At 40.2% G+C, this 23,447-nt stretch overlaps 1 protein-coding gene across 2 annotated transcripts in view; it reads right to left on the bottom strand.

The window, feature by feature from the left end:
• The window catches only part of Tbc1d4 (TBC1 domain family member 4), a 199,103-nt gene extending 184,637 nt beyond the window's left edge, over positions 1-14,466 (bottom strand). For both annotated transcript variants that reach the window (XM_027938077.2, XM_027938080.2), the window contains exon 1: positions 13,558-14,466. In XM_027938077.2, coding sequence (XP_027793878.2) covers positions 13,558-14,055 — 498 coding nt within the window. In that variant the 5' untranslated portion in view covers positions 14,056-14,466. The remainder of the gene's footprint in view (positions 1-13,557) is intronic.
• Positions 14,467-23,447: the final 8,981 nt, after the last annotated feature.

Here is a 23,447-nt window from a genome sequence, read left to right as displayed (position 1 = left end):
TCATTCACTCTGTTTAAGACAGATCTTTGTGAACATGATCAAAACACAGAATGATATGAACTAAGGATGGGAGTTTCCTGTACCCAATCTGCACGAAATAAGTGAATATTTTATTCACTGAAGATAAAAACCCACCAAAAAAAAAAAAAATGTGTGTGTGCATGTGCACACACACACACACACACACACATTCAAGACAAAACTTTAAGCAGTATGACCAGTATCAGGTACAAGCATTTTTAAAACAATATTTTTTAATAAAGTAATCAGTTCCAAATCTTCACTTGAATTATACAGCTCTAAGTATCTGAAAAGCATTTATTGTAACTTTCTTTCATGGTGGCAGCGTGGCTTTTAAAAATTGATTTCTGAAAAATGTAGGTAGCTTAGAAAAAATTACAGGGCACACTTATATCAGTTCCCACTATCAACATCCAGAATCGATTAATTCTACTCTTAGAAGAAAACTCAGAGCAAACAAGATTTCCAAATAAGCTATTAATTGGTACAATCACATGCACAAAAACTGGTTCCTAAGTAAACAAGGTAATGTTTTCATGATTCAAATCCAATACCAACAAATATCAACTCTCATATTCAGTATGTACATTGCAGTTTATCCTGCTACAGAAATGACTTGTGAGTTTAACCTCCACTCCAGGAGCAAAAGAAAACAACCTTAGTGAATAAGCCAATGTTATGAAACTGTCCATTTACATGTTTGCCCTCTACCTTAATAAGCAACTATATTTCCTGTTTTGCACAATGCACCAGCAGTGACACTTGTGTCTTCAGACCAAGCTTACTTATAAGAAACAGGGTTTTAGAGATCATTTTAATCATTATAAAGGACAACAACAAAACAGAGATGCACATTTATGAGACATGCACAGCTTCATCAATGGTGTAAAGGGCAAACCTGTACAGAACCCATTACCATAAGAGTTCCCAGGCCCTTTGCAAGTTTCCCATGCTGAGGACACATGGAGGTGGGTATTACTCAGAAATAAAAAGACTACCAAGGAGGAGAAAATGCCCTTTTAAAAGGGGGTGGAGTTGTCTTTATACAAAGGAGGCCTGTATTTATAAAGGCATGTGACTTTGCCACTTTTTAGTTTCACTTGAATAAAACCATCTTTCTTAGTGTGTATGGTTTTTTTTTTTGTTTTTGTTTTTTTTTTTTTTTTGAGTAGAAGCCCAACCTAAAAGAATAACACCACCTTACTTGTAGCTTGGTTCATGGCCCAGAGGCTACTGAAAAGCATTACTGACCTATCAAATGCTCTTATTACAAGAGTTAGATAAAACAAATACAAGGGCAGAGATAATTCTGCCGCAAGGGCATGCTGGTTTAGCAAATAAAGAGGTCCCAAATACAAACTCTACCTTTTATCATTGGTCAACAGTTCACTGTGGACATGAACCATACCTGTCCTCACTCAGATGCATCTCCCCCTCCCCCCTCCCTTTACAATTAAAAAGACCTGCCTTGCCTATTTGTTAGGATAGGACTTAAAAATCAGGGCCAAAGAAAAAGGTCGGTTTTAGATTTGGCAGTAAAATTTACGGTAGTCACTCTCAAGAACTATGTAACTATTGCCTTCCAAATGAGATCCTGTTTCCACTGAAAAGCCCAAACTGAAGTAAAATGAATTTGCAAAACCACCTTGGCTGAACATCTTCCAGTCTCCAAATGCTCCATTCACATAGGCCATGGAGACACCCATACTCATGCAACATTAGTAAACTTCCTGTGTTTTGATTAGGTAGAAAGGACAAAAAAAAAAAAAAAAGCCCTTTTCATAGTGGTTTATACAAAACCACTATGAAATATTTTCAGAAATTGCATAAATTACTTATTAAAAATGTCTGCTTTATATCCCATTTAATATTATAAGCAGTATGTCTCTAAAAGCATTCCCTAGAAAAAAAATAATATTGAACAAACAGAGTACAACCAATACTTGTAAAAGATAATGATAAAGGCAGCATATATAGGAACATGTATGTACTGCTTGCCAGTAGACTTTAACTTCTGCCTGTGGACTTAAATTCCTTAAAGACAAGGTCCAATTCTTTCTTACCTTAATGTCTACTGGTTAGAATAAACCCCTGCCTTAGAACTAGGTCCTGGGAGTACAACCAGGAACAGACAAGAGCTCTCCCAGTATGACGCTTACATTCCATTCCAGAGGTGGTAACAGTACCCCAAAAAATTAGTTACGAAAAATTTTAAGGAAGAAATGGGATACCTACTTCAAATAGTTACTGGAAGCCACTCTGAGGAAGTAACAATTGAAACTTAAAATGAAAGCTGAAATGGTGGTGGGGCTAAGAAAAAATAGAAAATACACATGCAAAAGCTTTCAAGTGATCTAAGAGTAGAGCTTGTTAGGACAGGAGAGAAGACTTATATGGCTGAAAGATGCAGCATGCTGGAGAGTGTTAGTCAATGAGACGGGATGAAAATAGGTGCTCCATCACCTGGGATCACACAATACATAATTTCATATTATCCTAAGTGCAAAAGGAGCCTGATTTGATTTGTGTTTTATAAGGACCACTCCTGCTGCTCTATGGAAGAAGGAATTGATGGGATGGTAGGAATACAGCAAGGACAACAGTTAAAAGGTGGTGTAACGGTGCTAGCAAGAGATAACAGTGTTTAGATCCAGGGATGGCAGCAGCCATGCTACTGTGGACATGTTAAAACAAGTGTTTGAGGCAGAAGCAGTATGACTTTCCTCAGGGACTGAAATTAAGAAGTGACATGTAGGACTCAACTATAATTCCTAGATGACCAGCATCAGCAACTACAGATGCAGGTGAACATTTAGAAAAAAGCTGGAGCTCAGAGGAGAGGGCTAAGCTATAGTGATAAATTTAGGAGTCATAAATAAAAATTTACAAAGTAGGCTTTAGAATACACATGGAGGGTGAACTATCACATCTGTTATGGTTTGGATGTGAGATGTCCCCTGAAAGCTCACATGTGAGACAAAGCAAAAAGGTTCAGAGGAGAAATCATTGGCTTATAATGAACTGATCCCTGCTGGGATTAACTGAGTGGTAACTAGAGGCAGGTGGGTGTGGCTGGAGGAAGTGGTTTCACTGGGGGCATATGGGCTTTGGTGTTCATATTTTGTATTTGGATAGTAAAATCTCTCTCTGCTTCCTGATCACCATGTGAGAGCTGTTTCCCTCTGCCGCACTCTTCCCCCATGATGTTCTGCCTCACTGCAGGATTACAGCCGGACTTCTATGGACTAAGCCCTCTGAAACTGTGATCCTTCAAATAAATTCTTCCTCCTCTACAATTGTTCTGATTAGGTCCTTTAGTCACAGAAGGAAAAAAGCTGACTAAAACAACAGCTGTCACTTACTGGCTCAGGTCTTTAGAAAGGTTATTTGAACCTTATTACTCTCATCTATAAAATGGGAATAAAATCCTTATTTTTTTCCACAAGACTAAGAGCAGGGCTTAGTAAACTTTTCCTGTAAAGGGCTAAAGATTTTAGACTTGGGGAATCTTTGTACAAATGCTCAACACTGCCATTATAGCTTGAAAACATAGACAGTATACAAGCAAATAAGCTGTGCTCAAATAAACTGTACTTAGAAATATTAAGGCCACAGTTTGCCAATCTGTGGTCTAGGGCAGTACTCACCAAAACAAGCAGCATCAATATCACTTGTTAGACATGCACATCCTGGACCCACTGAATCAAAGACTATGGGGGTGAGCACCCAGTAATCAGTGTTTTAATGAATCCTTCTAAGCTAATGTTATGAATTTCCAGTCCAGAAAATATACACACATAAAGAAATTGGTTATTATTTTATGCATCTATGATTGTTATAATTCACCTGGCTCCTAGAAGTTTAGGGTACGAAAGATAAAATCGAATGCTGAATAACTGTGGTGTATCAAGCAAAAGAGAGAAAACAATTTTTACTGAACTATAAATTGGGCTTAGGTGAGAATACTTGAGAAATCAAAGATTGTTTTTATATATTCTTTATTCCAAAGAACTACTTCACTTTCTCATATATTTAGATTTAATTTTGTCATGTTCAGACTCCACTTATTAAAATAGACAATACAATTTCAAATATATTTCTCCAACCCAGCTTCCAATAGGAAGCTTGCCAATTAACTTTCAGACCTCTGATGGCATAAAGCTATCCGTTGATAATTTATTGCTATAACTAATAATATACTTTATTACAAACAAATTTAACATCATTTCAACAGAGTGATTTGCCCATTAGAAAGGTTAGGATCTATGCTGTAGGTTAAAAAATAAAAGGCGGACCACAAACACCACCACCCTTTTCAGAATGTTTTAACACTGTGGTTAGAAACTATAGAGATATCTGCCTACTGGACCCGCTTCAAATTAGGAAAAAGAATTATTAATGAATACAGAGGAGTCATGCCCACCACCACTACTCTGTTCATGTCAGCAGGACTCTGCAAAATTCCATGGGAATGAAAATAAAATCTGTACACGGATGGAACAGTCTTGGAGGGAGATAACAGGAACGGGTAAGGACCAGACACCAGATACTCCATGACTAGAACAACATCCAATCAGGCAGGCAGTAGACAATATTTAAAGAGTTAAGCTGAAGGCACTGGGTAGTCTTCAAATGGAGCTGCAGCATCAGGAATGTTGAACACAGGGTAATGAGGTATCCCAACTGGTATCCTAAAGAACAAGCAACTGACAATCTAGGAACAAAAACTATCTGGAAAACCAAGCAGGAAAGCTATCAGTTTAATTTAGGTAAACTCAGAAACTCTCTCTGCCCAGCCAATGGGAATTCAATGAGTGAAACCAAGGCAAGGGGTGAATTGAAGAGGCTGGGAGCCAATTGGAAACAATTCACTTATTGATTTGTAAAAGGTCTAAACCATAATGTATTTGTCCAGATTAGACATTCCATTCTTGAAAATGTATATGAAGATCCAATTTGAAATATAAAAGATTATTAGATGCCCGGCACAGTGGTGAACGCCTGTAATCCCAGTGGCTCAGGAGACTGAGGCAGGAGGATTTAGAGTTCAAAGCCAGCCACAGCAACTTAGTGAGGCCCTAGGCAACTTAGTGAGAACCCATCTCTAAATAAAATATAAAAAAGGGGTGGGGATGTGGCTCAGTGGTTAAGTGCCCCTGGGTTCAATTCCCAGTACCAAAAATAAAAATAAATAAAATTACTAGATGTGCTCAATCAGAAAGTTTGACCTAGAGTCTGACATTGATAATTAGTAGTTTATTACAACTCGCAAGTCATATAAGATGGAGAGCAACAGGTTCCACGTTTTTAACATTGAGAATTTTAGAAATTCACGTGGTAATTCAAGAAGTGATGACTATTCAACTGGTTAAAATAAAAAGAATCAGAGCAGCAAATTTAGGTTTCTATTTTTAGCAAGGAAGATTCCATTACTTGGAGATCCTCTTTCAAACCCCAACATCTTGCAAGAAATGAAACTTGGAAGAGACCAGTAACTTCAAAAACAATAACTCCCATATCCTTTTACTGGGGCTACACAAACTTATTTCAAGATTTACTGAAACTAAACCAACAAAAAATTTTAACCCATATTTTGTCCCTCTGTCACACAATCACAGGTATAGAAACCATTTTAAACAACCTCTGAAAATGTAAACACAGAGTTTATGAGTTGTTTAGAATCTTTTTAAGGATAAATTAAAATGTTAACAATTATTTTGCTGATTTTTTATTTAAGTATTTTGCAAAAATATAGATATAAACTCTTTATGCTTATAGCTCTAGGTTTTAAACAACTCTTAACCTCAAAACCAATTTACAAAATAATAACATAAATGTGAAACCAGTACATTTATACATTTATAGCAGTGTTATAAAAGATGTTATTTTTCAAAACAAGAGAATTACAGCACAGAATGGATTCTATCATATGTTTTTTTTTATATTTATGTATGTATTCAATAATTTTGCTCTACTTGAACTCACAGACTCATACAGCAATTCACTAGGTCATTGGGCTTAACCTAACTCTACATTTTATAGCTTCACTGTTCTTTTCTCTTCAACCCCAAACAACTGAGATAGTAGACTCAGTGCCAATGTTCCCTGCTTTATTATGTGTTTGATATCAGTGTGAAATGCATGACTTTTGTACTTTATAACTTTTTATTTCATAGTATTCATATATTTTGCATATTATAATGTAGCTTAATAATATTGTTTGTAATTTGCGATAATTTATATATATATATCATTCTTTATAAATCAACCAAATATATTCAAATGCTGGGTTGTACCTGTTCCTAAATGGATATCATAATGATTTCCTATTCTAAAGTTTATCAAGGTTACATATAGACTCATGGTTTATTAACCTGCAATTCCCAAGGACACTAAATAAAAAGGACACCAGAATTCTGCATTACACACCTAACAACTCACACAGACTCTTTATTTCCCCTTAGAACAGAAGTACAGCCGGGCTTGGTGGCGAACACCCATAGTCTTAGATACTTGGGAGGCTGAAGTGGGAGGATTGCTTGAGCCCAAGCTTCAAACCAGTCTGAGCAACACAGCAAACCCTAATCTCTTAAATTTTTTTAATTTCTTTTTTTGAAACAGTATATACTGGCTTAACTATATCTGAGCACCAATTGACCACTATTTTACAAATTTAATAAGCTATTTGTACAGATTTTTTCCACATTTTTGCAGTTCATTATAGTTGTATGAAATGATGGGATTTGTTGTTACATATTGTGCAGATTTTTAATGAGTATGAAAAAGTGATAAAAGTTTCTAAAAACGAATTTTCAACAACTGCATTCTAGAGAATGCAATGTAAGAGAACAAGTAAGAGGACAAGCTCCAGAATCTGCCCTGATTGGAATTTGCTTCTATGATAACAAGTCTTTAGACCTGAGGAAAGTAACCTTTCTATACCTCAGTTTTCTCATTTGTAAAATGAAATATTGGTACATACTTTACACAGTTACTCGGAAGCTAAAATTCCATAATTAGGAAAAGCAGTGAGAGTAGTACTGTTACCTCGCAAGGGCTCACAAAAGATCACTTTTAAGTAAATGGATTCAAGAGCTAAACAGATAAACAACAGTATAAAGTAGACTTAAAGTAACATCCTTAGTTGACGCGCCTGAAACAGAATAGGGAGACCCTGTTTCCCAGCACCTCCTTCCACCAGGCTCTCATCCATGACGTAAGCTGTTTTCAAGAGACCTTTCTAGGTTCAAAAGATGTCCAGGATCAAGAGCTCCCACCAAAGCTTGCTACAGACTTTCCCACACCCCCAGTCCGCATGTGCAGAGTGCCTGACCCTGACCACTATAGGATCTACCCAGGGTAGTGGTAGTGGCAGATGGACTCTACGCAATTGGTAGATCATTGTTTCAAGTGCAAAACTTGGTGCTGGGAGCAAAAGATAATGGAACATGTGCAAGAATCCCAAGTCCGGTGCAACAGCCAAGTGCGCCTGCCCAAGTCAGTGACAAGGTTGTAAGAGCTCCCCCCCCCCTCCCCGCCCGGCTCCCTGTGGTGCCTGTCAGTGAGCCAGCTCAGGAACCCTACCCCAGGTGCTTTCTTCCTTGTTCTCAAGCATACGCCCCAATAAAACCTCCATGGGTTGGTACTGCTTATCTTTATTCTGGTAATTTCTATCTGGAATTGAACAAGAAAACCTTGGGTTGATTGGTAACAAATCCAATGAATTGTTAAGCTGGTATTAATATTTGATGCCAACTACATTTCAAGAAAATCTTTTTCTAGTCAAATAATTCTGAATATAACATTAAATAAAATCATAATTAATCTGTCCCTAATTTTATAATGGGGTACATGCAAATAACTGCTTGTTGGCTTGGTTCAGATATGCCAATGTAGCCCAAATGAAATGAAACTTTAAAAACAACCATCTAGATATTTTTAACAAAACAAAGACCTTGAAATTAAAAACAGGAGTAAATAGAATTGTTTGCAACAATTATTCAGTCTGACCATCATCTTACTCACGAAACTGTCAAATCTATTTATTTTTGCCAACTTTCTTGCTGATCATCAAGCATGCTGATATTTTCCTGACTTGTATCTTTTGTCTGACACAAATAACATACCAGATAATCTAGAAAATTCACCAAAATCATTAGTTTCTTACCAAATGATGAATTCACTCATTCCACACTGAGAAAAAGGCATTTGAATAGAATATGTCTTAGTACTGTTTATCAGGGTGCCAATAAAGCTTTCATTTTTACAAAGACTATCATTATTTGACACTAGGATATATCCCTCCCCAAAAAATGGTTTATTCCATCTACAGAACTTAAAACATTTCACTGGAAAACAACTTTTTCATTCAATATATGCATGGTCTGATGGCAAATTGCTGAGAGCCATTACCAAATAGGAATGACGCATGGCAATTTCTTTGTCAGCCTACCCCATGTTGCTTAGAGGAAGGACTCTCCATTGTGGAAATGGGCTTGCCTTTGGACCCAGGGCATTTGCAGTGACTTTGCATGAAAGGTGACCTTGCTCAAGGACCAGGGCGGATCCGGGTTTAGGGCATTCCGGTTTAGGGCGGTTCCAGGTTTAAGGTGATTCCTGCTGGGAATAGGGCATATCCTGCTGCCTCAGGCGGCCCCGCCCGCTCCTTGGGTTCCTGTTGAGTTCTCCCGGGATTCAGAGAGATTTTTGGGATTCAGAGCCTGGTGGAGAGTGTGGATTTTGCCCCAGAACGTGCCTGTAGAGTGCCGGTGTGAGTTCGGGAATAAAGAATTGCTGTTTGAATCTACAAGGCTGTGAGTGGCTCGTGATTTTGTGCCCAGCCAGACTGCAGCAGCAAATAATATCTGTCTAGGGAAGATGCCGCTATACCAAAAGATTCAACATTTCTTTCAAATCTTCTGTAGTAAGATATTTATTCCTACCTACATTACCTTAAATTTTCTAGTCTCAGAATGACTGTAAAAATTACCAAGAAAACAGAAATGGTCATATGACCAACCAAAGGAACACAATAATTTAGGGCAATAGTTCTGGCCTGGTCCCCAGGTCAGTAATCTGAGCATCACCAGAAACATATTCAGAAATTGAAGGTTACACTGTTTTAACAACCCCTCCAGCTGATCTACATACCCATTCAAGACTGAGAACTTCTGGTTTATGGTAATCAAGCTGATACTGAACAGCCTTAATCTTCAGAATGTGGCTCCCATCATAAGGTGCCTGCTCCCTTGCAGCTGAGAGGCCCTCCACACAAGTTTTTAACCTCTGCCCCCATTCCAGACTGCAATCAAGATTCTACCAAGGAGTCAAGGCAGATTAAGACCTCAGACCGGGGAGAAAAAAAGAACAAAAAATGATAATAGTAAACAACAAAAAAAACAGATATACCAGTTGGAAGGCAGAAAGAGGGAAAGAGGTAAAAACTCTGTGATTCTATTTCTCTAGTTTTCTGATTAGTATATTCCCAAATTCACTGAAACCATTAACTATAAAGAATTAAGAGTTGGCCTCTTTGAAACATATTGACAAAATGATGTTGAAATCTGGTTACACAAATAAGGCCTAGACAATAAATATTTTAAGAGGAACAATAAAACTGCAGATTCAGAGAACTAAGAGCTGGAAGGAACTGAAATTACATTCATTATTTTAATTGTAGACATATAATTTGTAAAATCTCTTTAAAGTCATCCTTGCAAACTTCAAAAAATATATTCATAAACACAACCAATTAAAACTATGATTACCATGTTTTTGTCTTAAATATCCATTCATTCCATAATTATGAAATAAAATCACACTGTCAAAGTCTCATGCAAATGTTAATACCTTTAATCTCTAATCCTCATAAACAATAACTGCTTTTTTTGTAAAATATTCGTAACATAAACAACTCTTTTTTAACAGAGAAACTGAGGTAATATTATACAGTCTCTTTCAGAAAGTAGACAGAGATAAGTAGTTGCAAAACATTAGAGAACTATGCTAGATCTTAAGGAAAGAATCAGGTATTCTTGCTTCCCCAATGGGTTCTAAGTCTACACAACACAAATTATGCCAGTGATTTTAAAGAATATACATATTTAGTTCCTTTCCTAGTTCAAATATCCATGTTAAGTTGAAAAGTGCTAAGCCTGACATTTCTCCTCCATAAGACCACACAGGCTTAAGTAAGTGGGACCCATTCCTTTTGTCAGGTACTTGGCCCCCACCTCCGCCTCTCTTTGCACCTGAAAGCAGAGACTGTGCATTAGGCCCTTCTGGTTGAGTGCAGCTCTGGACTCATATCTCTAAGTTGACTCTGCCCAACAGAGAGATATGGAGCCAGAGGGTACATCACCATGACAACTCCCCAACCCAAGCTACAGACACAGCACTCCGAGGTCAGAAAAGAGATTTCAGTAGATATTCTGCACATTATCACTTTTTTAAAACTTTTTTTTAGTTGTAGATGGACACAATACCTTTATTTTATTTATTTATATGTGGTGCTGAGGATCAAACCCAGGGCCTCACACATACTAAGCAAATGCTCTACCAATGAGCCACAACCCCAGCCCAACATTATCATTTTCTATTAGAAACCACAATCCTCCAACTCAGTGGCTCAGCATGAACATAAACTTTGCAATTTTCCTATGGTGAATATAGGTCCCAGTTTGCCCTGAACAGTCAAGATTTATAATTTGTTCTGCTTGTATAATTATTAGTGGTGCCCCCTTTCACAATAAAAAATTGCCCCAAATAAAAAAATTTTATGGTCATCCTACAGATGAGTCCACTGTAGAAAAGGGACAGGCATGAGAGACAGTGGCAGGCTCATTGCTCTAGGCTACTCTTCATACTTTGTTCAGTGAATGCAGAAAACAGTGGACTCCCTTAACAATGATCCCAAGGCCAATAAATAATTCTGCCCTTTAAATGTAGAATTCAGGACAAAGCAAACAGCCGGTCTTCTTCCTTCTGATTGCAAGGGTACCCAGAACCATCCAGAAACTACTCCATATGCAGCACACTCCTGGATGATAAAAATATGTTGAATTCATCCCTTTAAAACATCTCCCTGCAGAATCACCACTTCTGGGAGTATTAAGACAAATTCTTGAAAAACAATGATCCCAACTCTCCCTCCTATGAGAACTATATGAAGTGAACTCAGATGCCCAAAAGGAAATGTAGGAAACAAGACAGTGTTGATGACTGCACTCAACAAATATACCAGAAGTCCAAAGTGGCAGCCCACCAATCTTTGAAGCCAACCCTCAAATGTATATTGTTTGGCCCAGAGAGGATTTTTAAAAGTTTAAAACATTTGCTATTACTTTAAAATGTGAAGTCAAACAGAAAATTTCAGATTTCCACTTTATCTTGGGAAACTGGAAGTCCGGGCAACACTGAGCTTTGCATTCATATCTGTAACTTCCAGTGGGAGTTGGGTAGCACTCTGAGAAAGGATGCCCACAACCCAGTCGTTCACAGTCCACCTCAGCCCTCTTCTCTAGTATTTGAGTTTTTTAACACTGATTAATGGCTGGAGATAATCCCTAAGGAGATGATGTCTGACCCTTCAAATTAATGATCCTCTGCCAGGGATTCTCTTATTTCAGAGCAAATAAGAGTCCATATCTTTAGATCAAGGACTCATCTGGGAAATGACAATGAACACGAAAGTTGGGGCTTGTTTTAGTTTTTTTCTTTTATCAGAAAGCCATATGGCTTTCAACTGCTGCCACTAGATTAAAAGAGTATAGGCCTAAACACAGTATTTATAAAGTAATAATACATTCTTCTTCTAACACTTAAATATATAATAAAGAAGAATAAAAGGATGTTTTTAACTGCCAACCACTGAGTCCACCAGGGGCTCAACAGTCACTGTTGAGAATCCAAGGTACCGTGACAACAATGAAATTAGCAATAATGTGTCATGTACCAGAATTGGGAAAAAAGCAAACAACAGCAACAACAAAAGCCTTAACACAAACTACCAAGAGTCATGAAACATTTCTTTAAGTCCTGGAAAAATGCAATTTATTCCTCCTTACTGCCATAACCAAACATGTTAAATAAATAAAGATGGTGATAACTTTCAGAAGCTTTCCAATTTTATCATACATAAGAGCTAAAAATAAATTTTGAACAAATGAACATAAACTAAAATTCACTAATCATGGTTAGGATTTTGAGAGAATCTATACCAAGGCAATCTGCCATATATGTAACAGTGATCACAAATTAAAATTGCTGTCTTCACACTAAGAATTCTGATTATTAATGTTTAAGTATTTTGCAAAGTAATGAAAGCAAATACAATAAACTTTTATTTTCTTCAATTCAGCTACTGGCCTTTTGTGAAAGATTTGGTCAAACAAAATGTCTTTCAGTTACAGACCCTAGAATTATGAAATAAGACAAAAATTAAAACCTTATTTATAGGATGTTTTTCTCATCTTTCTATTATTAATTTCCCAGCTAGCAAAAGAACACCACATGGTCCAACCTGAGACTTTATTTATTTATATTTAGACACCTCTATTGTTCCAAAGAACTTAAAGTACTTTATCAACATTAAATAATCATTTTTAAAACAGCACTTTGGGCTTTTCATATTGTTTTTAAAAAATAAACTCTTTACACGTTTTTTAAAGCCTGCTTTCAAAGGCATAATCACTGTGGTAAAGTTTTCCTGTCGCTGTTAGATAAGGACTGTACCTGTTTTGAAGGAAGTCAAAGTTAAGTTTAGTAATAGAACACTTAGATTTTGTAAACTATTGGGTGAAAATGGAAAAGAAAACCATTTTTGTAAATGGCATTTGAAACCTCTTCTATTACGCGGGTTTTTAAGTCACCCAAGTATGTATTAATTTTGTTTCCAAAGAGTGTGTCAACACGCAAATAAGGTCTTCTTCCCACACAACATCCAAATGCAGATTCGTATTTTGCTACCAATCTGACAAGGTCTAGTAACTTTTCCCTAAACCCGGCTTGGAAATCGCCTCCGGGACAGGATACCTGCAGGTGCTGCTGTGATCAGGATTCGACTGGTCAAACGGGTTAAGGTGCAGAGCTCCACGAGACTGAGAACAAGGGCCTCTAGGAACCCAACCCTCTCCTCCGTTCCCAATAACACACTCACACGTGCACACACAAAAACACCAGGGGAGGACAGGCAAGCTCTTTGCAGTCACACCCCTGACACCGCAGAACTCCCAAGACGCGCTTCTCCCCGCGTCTTCCCCTAAAGCCCCAGCTCTTCCTCTGTCCCGGGACTGCTCTCCGCCGCCTCCCTCTCCCTGAGTCTGTGAGCCGTCTGCTCCGGCCGCACGCCCAGCCACCAAACGCCTTCTCGCCCACTCTCAGGTCCCAGGAGACTAGCAAGCGGAGCACTCGAGCGCGCCACGTGGAGCGCGCGCGCCAGCAGCCCAACCACTGCCGGTCCTTAAAGTGGGGTCCCTGCCCTTGAGTCTTGCTCTAGCACCCTCAACAGCCAGGCCCACCCCCGCGCCCGGGACTTGCCTGGTTAGGGTCTGTGGCGCGGAAAACGTGACAGGCCATCTGTGACTCAGGGTCATCGGGTTGCGCCTTGATCAGGTAGGCAAAGTAGGTGAGGTCGTGGCTGTTGTGGATGAAACGCGAGATATGCTGCGCCTTGTGCTCGAAGATGAACACTGCAGGGTTGGGCTGCGTGGCCGCGGGGCCAGCACTCCCCGCGGCCCCGGCGCCGGGCGCGGGGATGCAACGCAGAAAGGGCGCGCTGAGCACCAGAAGTACCTCGCGGGCCGCCGGCGCCCCACAGCCTCCCGCTTCTGGCTTCTGGCTGCGCCGGCGGATCTCAGCCATGAGCCAGGGCAGCATGGGCAGCGTGGTTCTGTGGTCCAGGCACGACCCTCCCACGTACCACAGCCGAAACCGTTTGTCGCCGGGCTTCCCGGAACCGGGCTGCGCTGGTGAGCCCGGCTCTGGCTCCAAGGGGTGCGGGAACGGCTCATCCTGAATGCAGCTGGGCGGCTCCATAACTCGCGCCTCACGAGGGCAGCGGGGTGGCAGACCAGGCGCACCGCGCTCCCAGCTCTGGCTTTGAAGGCGGGGCCGAAACTGTGCCAACTACCACAACGGCCCCCCCCCCGCCCGTTTCGGCGCGACGAGACCCCGAACTCGGTGTTTCAGCGGCCCTGCCCCATGGGGCACTTCTCCGGGAGCGGCTCGGAGGCTCTAGCTGCTGGCACCCAGACGAGCGCCCAGCAATGGACGGGCAGGAGGGTGCGGGTTAAATAGACATCCTCCTTTCTCCAGCTCGCGCCTCCGGGCCGACTTCCCCCTTCCTCGGCCGCGGGTCTGCAAGGGTAAAAGCACCTCGCCAAGGGCCCCAGCCGCCGCCCGCTCCAGCGCTGCAGCCCGCTGCGGCCGCCGCGCTGGCCTCGGGCAGGCACAGGGAGGCTGGGCGGGGAATGGGACTGTGGGCGGGAGGGGGGTGACTTGGGGCGGAGCTGACTCCTACCAGGGTGACCGGCTGTCACCTGGAAGGTCGGGGCCGCCGGGCTGCGGCGCGCTCTGTGCTGGGGAAAAGCCTGCGAGAACTATTCGGATGGAAAATAACAAAAACAAAACGTAGCCTCGCGGGGGCCGCTCCTCCTCCCGCACCGCTGCAGCCCGGCTCGCTGCTCCTCCTCCTCCTGCTGCTGCTGTTCCCGTCCCTCCCTCGCTCCTTCCTTCCTTCCTTCCATGCTGCTGCTTTAATCGGGCAGCTACCCCCTCCTCCCGTCCCGCGGGCAGAGAGCTTCGCCTGCGGAGGCTTATCTATGAATCCCCCTCTCCGCCTCTTCCTCCCGCCCCCGCCCCGCCAATTCGCCCCAGGGAGCAGGAGCCCCAGAGCCTGGTGCGGGCACGGCCCGCGAGTCGGCCAATCTCGGTCCCCTCCTGGGTATCTCTGCTGCCCCCTGGAGAAGGGACCACTCGCAATGGGGCACTGGGAAAAAATTTAACAGTACTGCTTGGTTTCAATTTCTTCTCAAGCCTGAACATTATTTTCTGCATCCTCTTTCCTAACAATCTCAAAAACTACTCGTGTTTTGAGTCACAATATTATAAAGTATTTTAATTCCAACTTTTACTTTAAGATTTAAAATAGTTTGACAACATGAATCTTTGGGAGGGAGAGCGGTATGTTATTTGTTTTTTGGTGAGGAAATCCAACTCAGTTGACATCATGCTCGGCAATGCTCTACCAATGAGCTACATATGAGCCCGCTTCCTATTTCTTAATTCCTATTTTCTTAAAATATGGACAAATCACACTTTGTTATATATACCTCCAGTTAAAATCTAGTGTGTATTTGGATATATGTATTTCCCAAAAAAAACTCAGAAAATATTTCAGGGATAATTTGACCATTCTAATTTTAAAACAGAAAGGTAGAGGAGTATTCCTTTTCCTATTTTGACACATCATACTCATTCTGTTTACTCTTACTGAGTGGTAAGAATTGCATAAGAGAGAAACACAAAATAATTAGGAAAGACCCTGAACTTCCTGACTTTGTCCCAAATGCTTATAGGAAAAATAAAAACCTCAGTTTCTTATTACTTTTTACTTTAATGGTGTTCTTTCTTTTCCTAATACCCTGGAGCCAATTTTTTTCCCCTCCTATTTAGCAATAAGATCAACTGCCATTATTCCTGTGCTGAATTTCTGGGGGCACCCTGGTGGCCTCTTATTAATAAGTACCTTAGCTACAAGATAGAGATATCATTGATTGATTGGGTCAAAGTTGTTTGGGTTAACCACTCCAAAAACCTTTGTGTAAAATAGACGCATATCCTCAAGAAGCAATAATGAGTTCTGAAAACATAGACTAAGACCTTTTAGAACCTTACAGAAAATCTCTCACAAGGATGGCTGCACACATGAGAGTTGAGAAAGAAAAGAACAAAACATATGGAAAAATCACAGAAGTCTTGTAGGTGCCACTACATCAACCAGCTTGGGAGCTAGGATTGATTAGAAACCTCTGGAAGCCCGTTCCTATGGACATAATAAAGTGAAGTAACACCAAACAAATTTTCAATTATTGATGGAAAAATGAGAGGATGGTCTTTTATTTTATGACATGCTTAAGTTAAATTGATTTTTGCTCTGGAATGCCCATCACCCTTTCTTTTGTAAGATTTCTATAATATTTATCTTACTATATTTCTGAGCCTGACACATGGAAAGATAGTTTTTTCTGCCCTCCTAGAAGTTAACCATGATTATTTATATGATTTATTTTGACAGTGAAATGTGAACAGAAGTGACTTGGGTCACATCTGGAATAGAAGCATTTAATTGCCTGCACAGTAGTCCACAGTCAGCCCACTCTTGCTCTCCAGTGGTCATGGTGAAAACAACACCTCCATATGAAGGTGTCTCCTGATCAGAGCAACCCAGGGTGCTGAGCCGCCACACGGTGGGCATCTGTTCTGGAGAATCTCCCAGCCACACAGCAGACTCCTCAAGCATAGGAAATAAGCTCTCATTGAGTTAAGTCACTGAGATTGTTGGCTTGTTTGCTACCTTATTGTTAATCTGTGCTAGACTATCAAATAAAATTTTTATACTCCAGTACATGTTTTGTTTTGTTTTGCTTTGCTATACTGGGAATTGAACCTAGAGGTGCTTTATCACTAAGCTACATCCTCAAGCCTTTTTGTTTGTTTGTTTGTTTATTTCAAGGCAGGATCTCACTAAATTGCTGAGGCTGGCCTCAAACTTGCAATTCTCTTGCCTCAGTATCTGAAGTCACTGGGATTACAAATGTGAGCCACTATGCCCGGCTAAGTACATGTTTAATGTAAGTTATTTTCTAGTCATTCATACATTTGACTTAGTACATAGATGAACTAGATGGTAAACTATCACCATTGTTTCATTGGCACAACTTACAGAATTATACACACAAAAAGTACTCAACTTGAATTCAGAGAAAGATGAGAAGACAAAATGCAACTAAAACGTCTGGGTAGGTATTACACAGAATATGATGTTTACTAAATGGTGAGGCTATAACTATGCCTCAGGCCCCCAACCCTTTTACTTTCAACTTCCCCTACCCCAGCCCCCCAAAAGACCCAAAGAATATGCTCATAAAAAGAACTTTCAACAACCTGATGGAAGATCTTTCCTGAGTTGTCTTGTAGGACTCTCCACCCGTGGTATGCAAACATGAATTTCATATATTTACTTTTAGAGTGTTCCCCTTATATTCCAATGGAAATTGATCAATTCTAATTTGTTGTAAGATGCAGTCAAATCTTAGTTTTTAAAAAGTTTATACCTCATGAGAAATATAAGGGCCTGCGCTAATATGATAGTGGAAGATTGCAAAGTTGCGTTGTAATCTCTTAGCTTGTTTCCTTGCTCCCAAGCACATGGTGTGCTCTTTTTCTAACACCCACCCCCTTGTGTAGGAATGCCTCTCTCTGGCTCTCCTCTCTCCCTCTTCCTCCCTTCCTCCCCCACCCCACCCTTTTTGTGACACATACTTTCATTTTTCTTCCCTGCTTAAAAATCTCTAAGCATCTGAGCAACTTAGTGAAACCCTGTCTCAAACTAAAAAATAAAAAGGGCTGGGGATATGGGAGCTGGGGTTATGGCTCAGTGGCAGAGTGCTTGCCTCGTATATGTGAGGCACTGGGTTCGATTCTCAGCACCACATTAAAGTAAATTAAAAAAACAAAATAAAGATATTTAAAAATATATTTTTAAAACAGGGGAGGGCTGGGGATGTGGCTCAGTGGTTAAGCGCCCCTGGGTTCAATCCCCAGTACCCCCCCCAAAAAAAAAAAGAAAAAAATCATCTCTAAGCAAAGATACTTTCCCTAAAGCACAGTGATCAAATCTTCACAGTTATATTTGCCTCTTCCCTTCTCCTACTCATATAGCCAGACAACCTCACAGTTTTCAAATATATGACATGCTTTTATGTTATGGGACTACACTGGCTTCTTCTTTCTGATTGCCTTCTACCACCACACAAGGTGAATTCCTCCATCCTTAACTACTTGAACAACTATTCTTTCTTCAAGACCCAACTCAAGGGTCTTCTCTTTTGTGAAGATATTTCTTATCTCCCCAGCCAGAATGAGTGGCTTTCTCTTCTTTGCTCTCTTTTCTATACATTCTGCTAGAATGGGAATGTATTGATGATGGGACGACTGGATTCCACCACAAAGGGAACATCTTAAAGAGAATGGGTTGTTTGATTTGTCTTGGCGTTTCCTCCAGCAAAAAGCCCAGTAGCTGATAATTACTAGGTACTTGGTGAGTATTGAATGTTTGAACAAATGAGTTGAAGTGAGTAAATAGCTAATTGAAATTTAAGAAACTAAGAGTAAGAGTTTTACTGTCACAGAGGTGACATACCAAATTATTTAATTAGCTAATTTCTGGTTAACATACTAAATACACCTACCAGCTAATTATAAAACACTAGAAAAATAACAGAATTATTATCCCAGTGATGGGATTCTGGCTGGGGATTATAAACACCACAAACTTTTTTTTTCCCCCTTTGGTGCTGGGGATGGAACCCAGGGCCTTCTGCATGCTAGGCAAGTACTCTATTACTGAGCTATATTCCCCCAGCCCCAAGAATAGTATCTTCAGATGTTGTCAGGGGTTTTCCCCCAGTGTTCCCTGTTCCCTGCGACCTTGCCCCAGCCCTGGCAGCTGTGGCATTCCATCTTCCTGCTTCAGGGAAAGGATGACACAGCAGAACACAGAGAACAAAAGAGTCCATTCTTAGCTTTCAGGCTGCCAAAGCTAAAGACCTGGCAAACGCAAAGGATTTAGAATTTATGTTATAAGTGTCTGTTTATCTTGCTATAGATACTAAAGTTTTCCCAAACTTGAAAGATGGAGAATAAGAAAGAAGGAGTAAAAGAGGGTTAAGGTGCTGTGGATCTCCAGAGAGGGAATCTTGGCTATGTCCCCTTTGGCTGAGCCAGTGAAGGGGCCATGGAACCCCAACCAGAGGCTTGAGTGTCTCTTCCTAGGGGGAGCTCAGAAAACAGTAAGACCTGACAGAGCAATTTTTTCCCATGTCCATAATGGGGAGTGAGCTGAAGAAGGACAGATAGGCAGAAGACTGGAAACAACCTCAGAAACAACCTGCATGCCCTGCATGGTACAGGGGGCAGCAGCCTATTTTCTCATGAAGCCACAGGAAGAAAAGCATACAGACAAGCCAGAGTCAGGGAATAGAAGAGGTTTTACTTACTGTCAGGGCAGGATGACAACGCAGTGACTATGTTACACATACAGTAAAGGCCCAAGGTAACAACTCTCTAGGTCTAGAAATTATCCAATCCAGCCTGAAGCTGAAGGCAGAAAACTTGAAAAAGAAATTCTTTAAAAAAAAAATTTAAAAATGTGTTGTTCTTGGGCAGGGGACAGGGAAGATGACATAGAATGCAAAGCGTAATTGAATTTCTGCTTCTGTAACAGGTTGGCATGACATAAAGGGATTCTCATTCACCCATGGGAATATATATATAAAAAATGGTCCAAATATATAAAAATGCTAAGATGTGACAGAAAAAAAAAATCTTAGGTAACTATGAAAACAGGAAAGATGAATTTACAGATGCCAGAAATGAAGAATTAAAGCAAAACAAAGTAGTAAGTGATAGCTGAATCCAATGACTTATGAGGCTGTGGGATCTAGAATAGGTCTCATTGCTAATGAACCATGTTTTAATGTCCATGCGAGATTAAAGATGGTGCTAATAGAAGTCGGGAGCTGAAACTGAGCTCCCTGATCAGAGACAGAAGTTCCTGACAAGCTGTCTCATCTACAAATCAGAATAGAAAACTGTCATTAGCCATCTTGGGGAAGCAGTGAAGAGTCTGGCTTAGTCTAAATTAGTATTATGTGGATTGTGGAAGAGATGGAAGCTAAGGAAATAACAAAACTAGCCTTGATAGAGCTGGGGCTGTAGCTCAGTGGTAGAGCACTTGCCTTGTCCATGTGAGGCACTGGGTTCGATCCTCAGCGCCACATAAAAATAAATAAATAAAGATATTGTGTCCATCTACAACAACAACAAAAACCAGCCTTGACAAGTGAAAATGGAAGCTCTTTCTGGGCACTTCCACAAACCACCCTCCAGAAGATGCAGTCTTTCTTCGTATCCCAGCTCTGTTCTCTCTGTGTTGGTCCCATTTTTGGCTAATAAGGTTGTTTTATGGTTTGGATAGGAGGCGTCCCCCAAAAGCTCCAGTGTTGACATAGGAATATTCAGAAATGCAATGATTGGATTGCAAGAAATATAACCTAATCAATTCATCCTATTTTGATTAGACCTACTGAGTGGTAACTGTAGGGCAGGTGAGACTTGACTGGAGAAAGTGGGTCACTGGGATGTGCCCTGAAAGGATTCATGTTCTGTCTCACCTTGGTCCCAAAGCAATGGAGTCTACCATCTATGGACTGAGACCTCTGAAACCATGAGTCCCCAGATAAACTTTACCACCTCTACATTATTTTCATCAGGTATTTTACAGCAATGAAAAGTTGACTGAAACAGTTGGCTAGACCACAAAGGCAGATCTGAGTTCAAATATTGGCAGGGATTTATGTTATAAGTGTCTATTTATCTATCTATCTATTTACTACAACTGCTTCACATTACTTTTCCTTTGACAACTGACTCAGCAAAGAAATCTTATAAGGCCAAGGTTATAGGCCCCCAGAAGTAGGTCATAAATTGGATGTTCTTAGTATCTGTAGAGAGCAATCAGGCAGGTTAGAGATTCCCAGAATCTCAAAGGACTACCCTATTACCTTAGAGGAAATCCTTTCTTCTCCACAGTTAGGAATGAGCACAGATTAATAGTTTCCTTCTTTTTTTTTCACACCTGTATGTATATAGGAAACAGCAGTCCCTCAGTGAAGATTATAAGATGAAACATATCATTTTGGGGGGCTTTTTGCAGCAATGGGGATTGACTCTATAACCCCACATGTTAGGCCATTCTTCTACCACTGAGCTACATATACCCCCAGCCCAATAAAATACACTTCTTACATTAAGTTCAATTCATCTGAAATAATTAAATTATGCAAGTTCAATAACTCAAGTTCAATTCATCTTAAAAAATTCATTATTCAATTTACCTATGTAGTCGCTTATTTCAGTCTGTTCCATCTACTTGATTTTTAAAGAATTGTATTAAAATCTTTTGATATAAGTTCATGTAACTTCTACTCACTTTTTTCTTCTTCCAGTACTAGGAAATGAACTCAGGGCCTTGCACAAGTACTCTACCACTGAGCTATATTTCCAGCCCTTTTTATTTTTATTTTGACACAGGGTCTCCCTAAATTACTGAAGCTAGCATCAAACTTGCAATTCTCCTGCCTCAGCAATAGAAAGTTGACTAAAAGCTCCTGAGTAGTTGAGATTACAGTTGTGCACCACTGCACAAGTCTTCTCTTACATTTTTAGTAGTTCTTTTCCTTCTTAGAGTGCTTCCTCCAAGAGTATTTTCAGGGATATTTCTTGTTTGATGAAGATGTTTGAGACCTGGTATACCTAAGCATATCTTCATTTCTATTTAACACTTGAATTTAATTTAGATGAATATAAAAATTATTTTTGAAGTTATAGGAGATAAGGAAGTTTAACAACTTAGTATAGTCTATTATTACCAAAATAATAAAACATGTGACTACCTCCTCTCACAAAAAAATAAATAAGAGCTGGAGGTGGTGGTACACACCTATAATTCCAGCAACTAGCAACTCAGGAGGCTGTGGCAGAAGGATCACAAATATGAGTCCAGGATTTCATGCATCTACCTTTGTTATGGGCCAGGCTATATGATCAATGACCAAACAGACTCCATTTTACCCTGAGACTCCACATCATGTAAGAAATGCTTCTCCCATGGGAAAGGCCCACCTCTGTACCCTTTAATAGTGACTAAGCATAACATACTTGGCAGTCTAGAAAACATACGGATACCTTGTCTCTTTATAAATAAATAAATAAGCCACGCATGATGTTGCATACCTGTATTCCCAGCAGCTCAGGAGGCTGAGGCAGGAGGATAGCAAGTGCAAAGCCAGCCTCAGCAACTTAGTGAGGCCCTTAACAACTTAGACTCTGTCTCAAAATAATTAAAAAAAGAAGAAGAAGAAGGAGGAGGAGGAGGAGGAGGAGGAGGAGGAGGGGATGTGTCTCAGTGGTTAAGGGTCCCTGGGTTCAATTCCTGGTATAAATAAATAAAAAATAAGTAAGCCTGGGCATGTAGCTCAGTGGTAGAGCATCCCTGGGTTCAAATCAATCCCAAGTATGGCATGGAGAGGGGACAATTTAAAAAAAGAAAAATGCTGAGAGTAGATTTTAAATATTATTACCACAAAAATGACAACCATGTGATGTAATGCATATGTTAATTAGCTTTATTTAACCATTCTGATGTATATATATTTCAGAACATACCATACACAACAAATATAATTTTAAAATATAATTTTAGCTGTCAATTTTGTTAAAAAACGATAAAGACTATGCTTGCTACATAAAAAAGGAAGGAAGTAGGGAGAGAGGGAAGGAGAGAAAAGAAAGAAAGTAATATAAATAGAGTACAGACATTAGGAGAATAGAGAATGGGAAAATAAGAGAAAAACAGCAAATAATCTTTTTATATCTGCTGATCATACAAATTTGCTCTTGAAGGATTTCATGCTTCTACCTTTGTTATGGGCCAGGCTGTAGGAGGCAATGACCAAACAGACTCCATTTGACCCTGAGACTCCATATCATGTAAGAAATGCTTCTCCCATGGGAAAACCCTGCCGCTGTACCCTTCAATAGTGACCTAGAATAACATACTTGGCAACACAAATAGCAATTCTTATACAATGTTAAATTGTTCTCTTTGGTTTCCATTTTTGTTGGGCAATGTACCTTGTCAGAGATGGTCTAGACATTAGTAACCATTCTCTAACTTGGGCTGCACTAGGGTCATTTTGACCCACTTCCTTTCTGCTTGCTTACTGCTATGCCAACCTGGAAAGTCCCGTGGGAAGTACCAATGTACTCATTGCATTGTCTCGCTAACTGCCCAATTCAGCTTCTGTACCTACTTGCTTGCAGTCAACCCAGATGTGGTTTTTGCAGTTTTTTCCTTTAAATATCCTAAAATGCTCAGGCTCTGGGATGTTCCTTGCAGAAACAGTTATGGGCCCTGCGGGAGAGCAGTCGCCAGCAGCTAAATAAAGACTCTTCAATTTGGACAAATCAGAGACTTGGTGTGTTTTCTGAGCGACCTGCCCCACAATACCTTTTGCCTTTTGTGGTACTGGGAATTGAACCCAGGGTATTCTATCACTGAGCTATGTCCCTGGTCCCCTTTTTTA

Source organism: Marmota flaviventris, chromosome 4, assembly GCF_047511675.1.
Source record: "Marmota flaviventris isolate mMarFla1 chromosome 4, mMarFla1.hap1, whole genome shotgun sequence".
In the NCBI taxonomy this organism is placed as follows: Eukaryota; Metazoa; Chordata; class Mammalia; order Rodentia; family Sciuridae; genus Marmota; species Marmota flaviventris.
The sequence above is the reverse complement of the archived record's forward strand: the minus strand, read 5'-3'. Positions and strand labels throughout refer to the sequence as shown.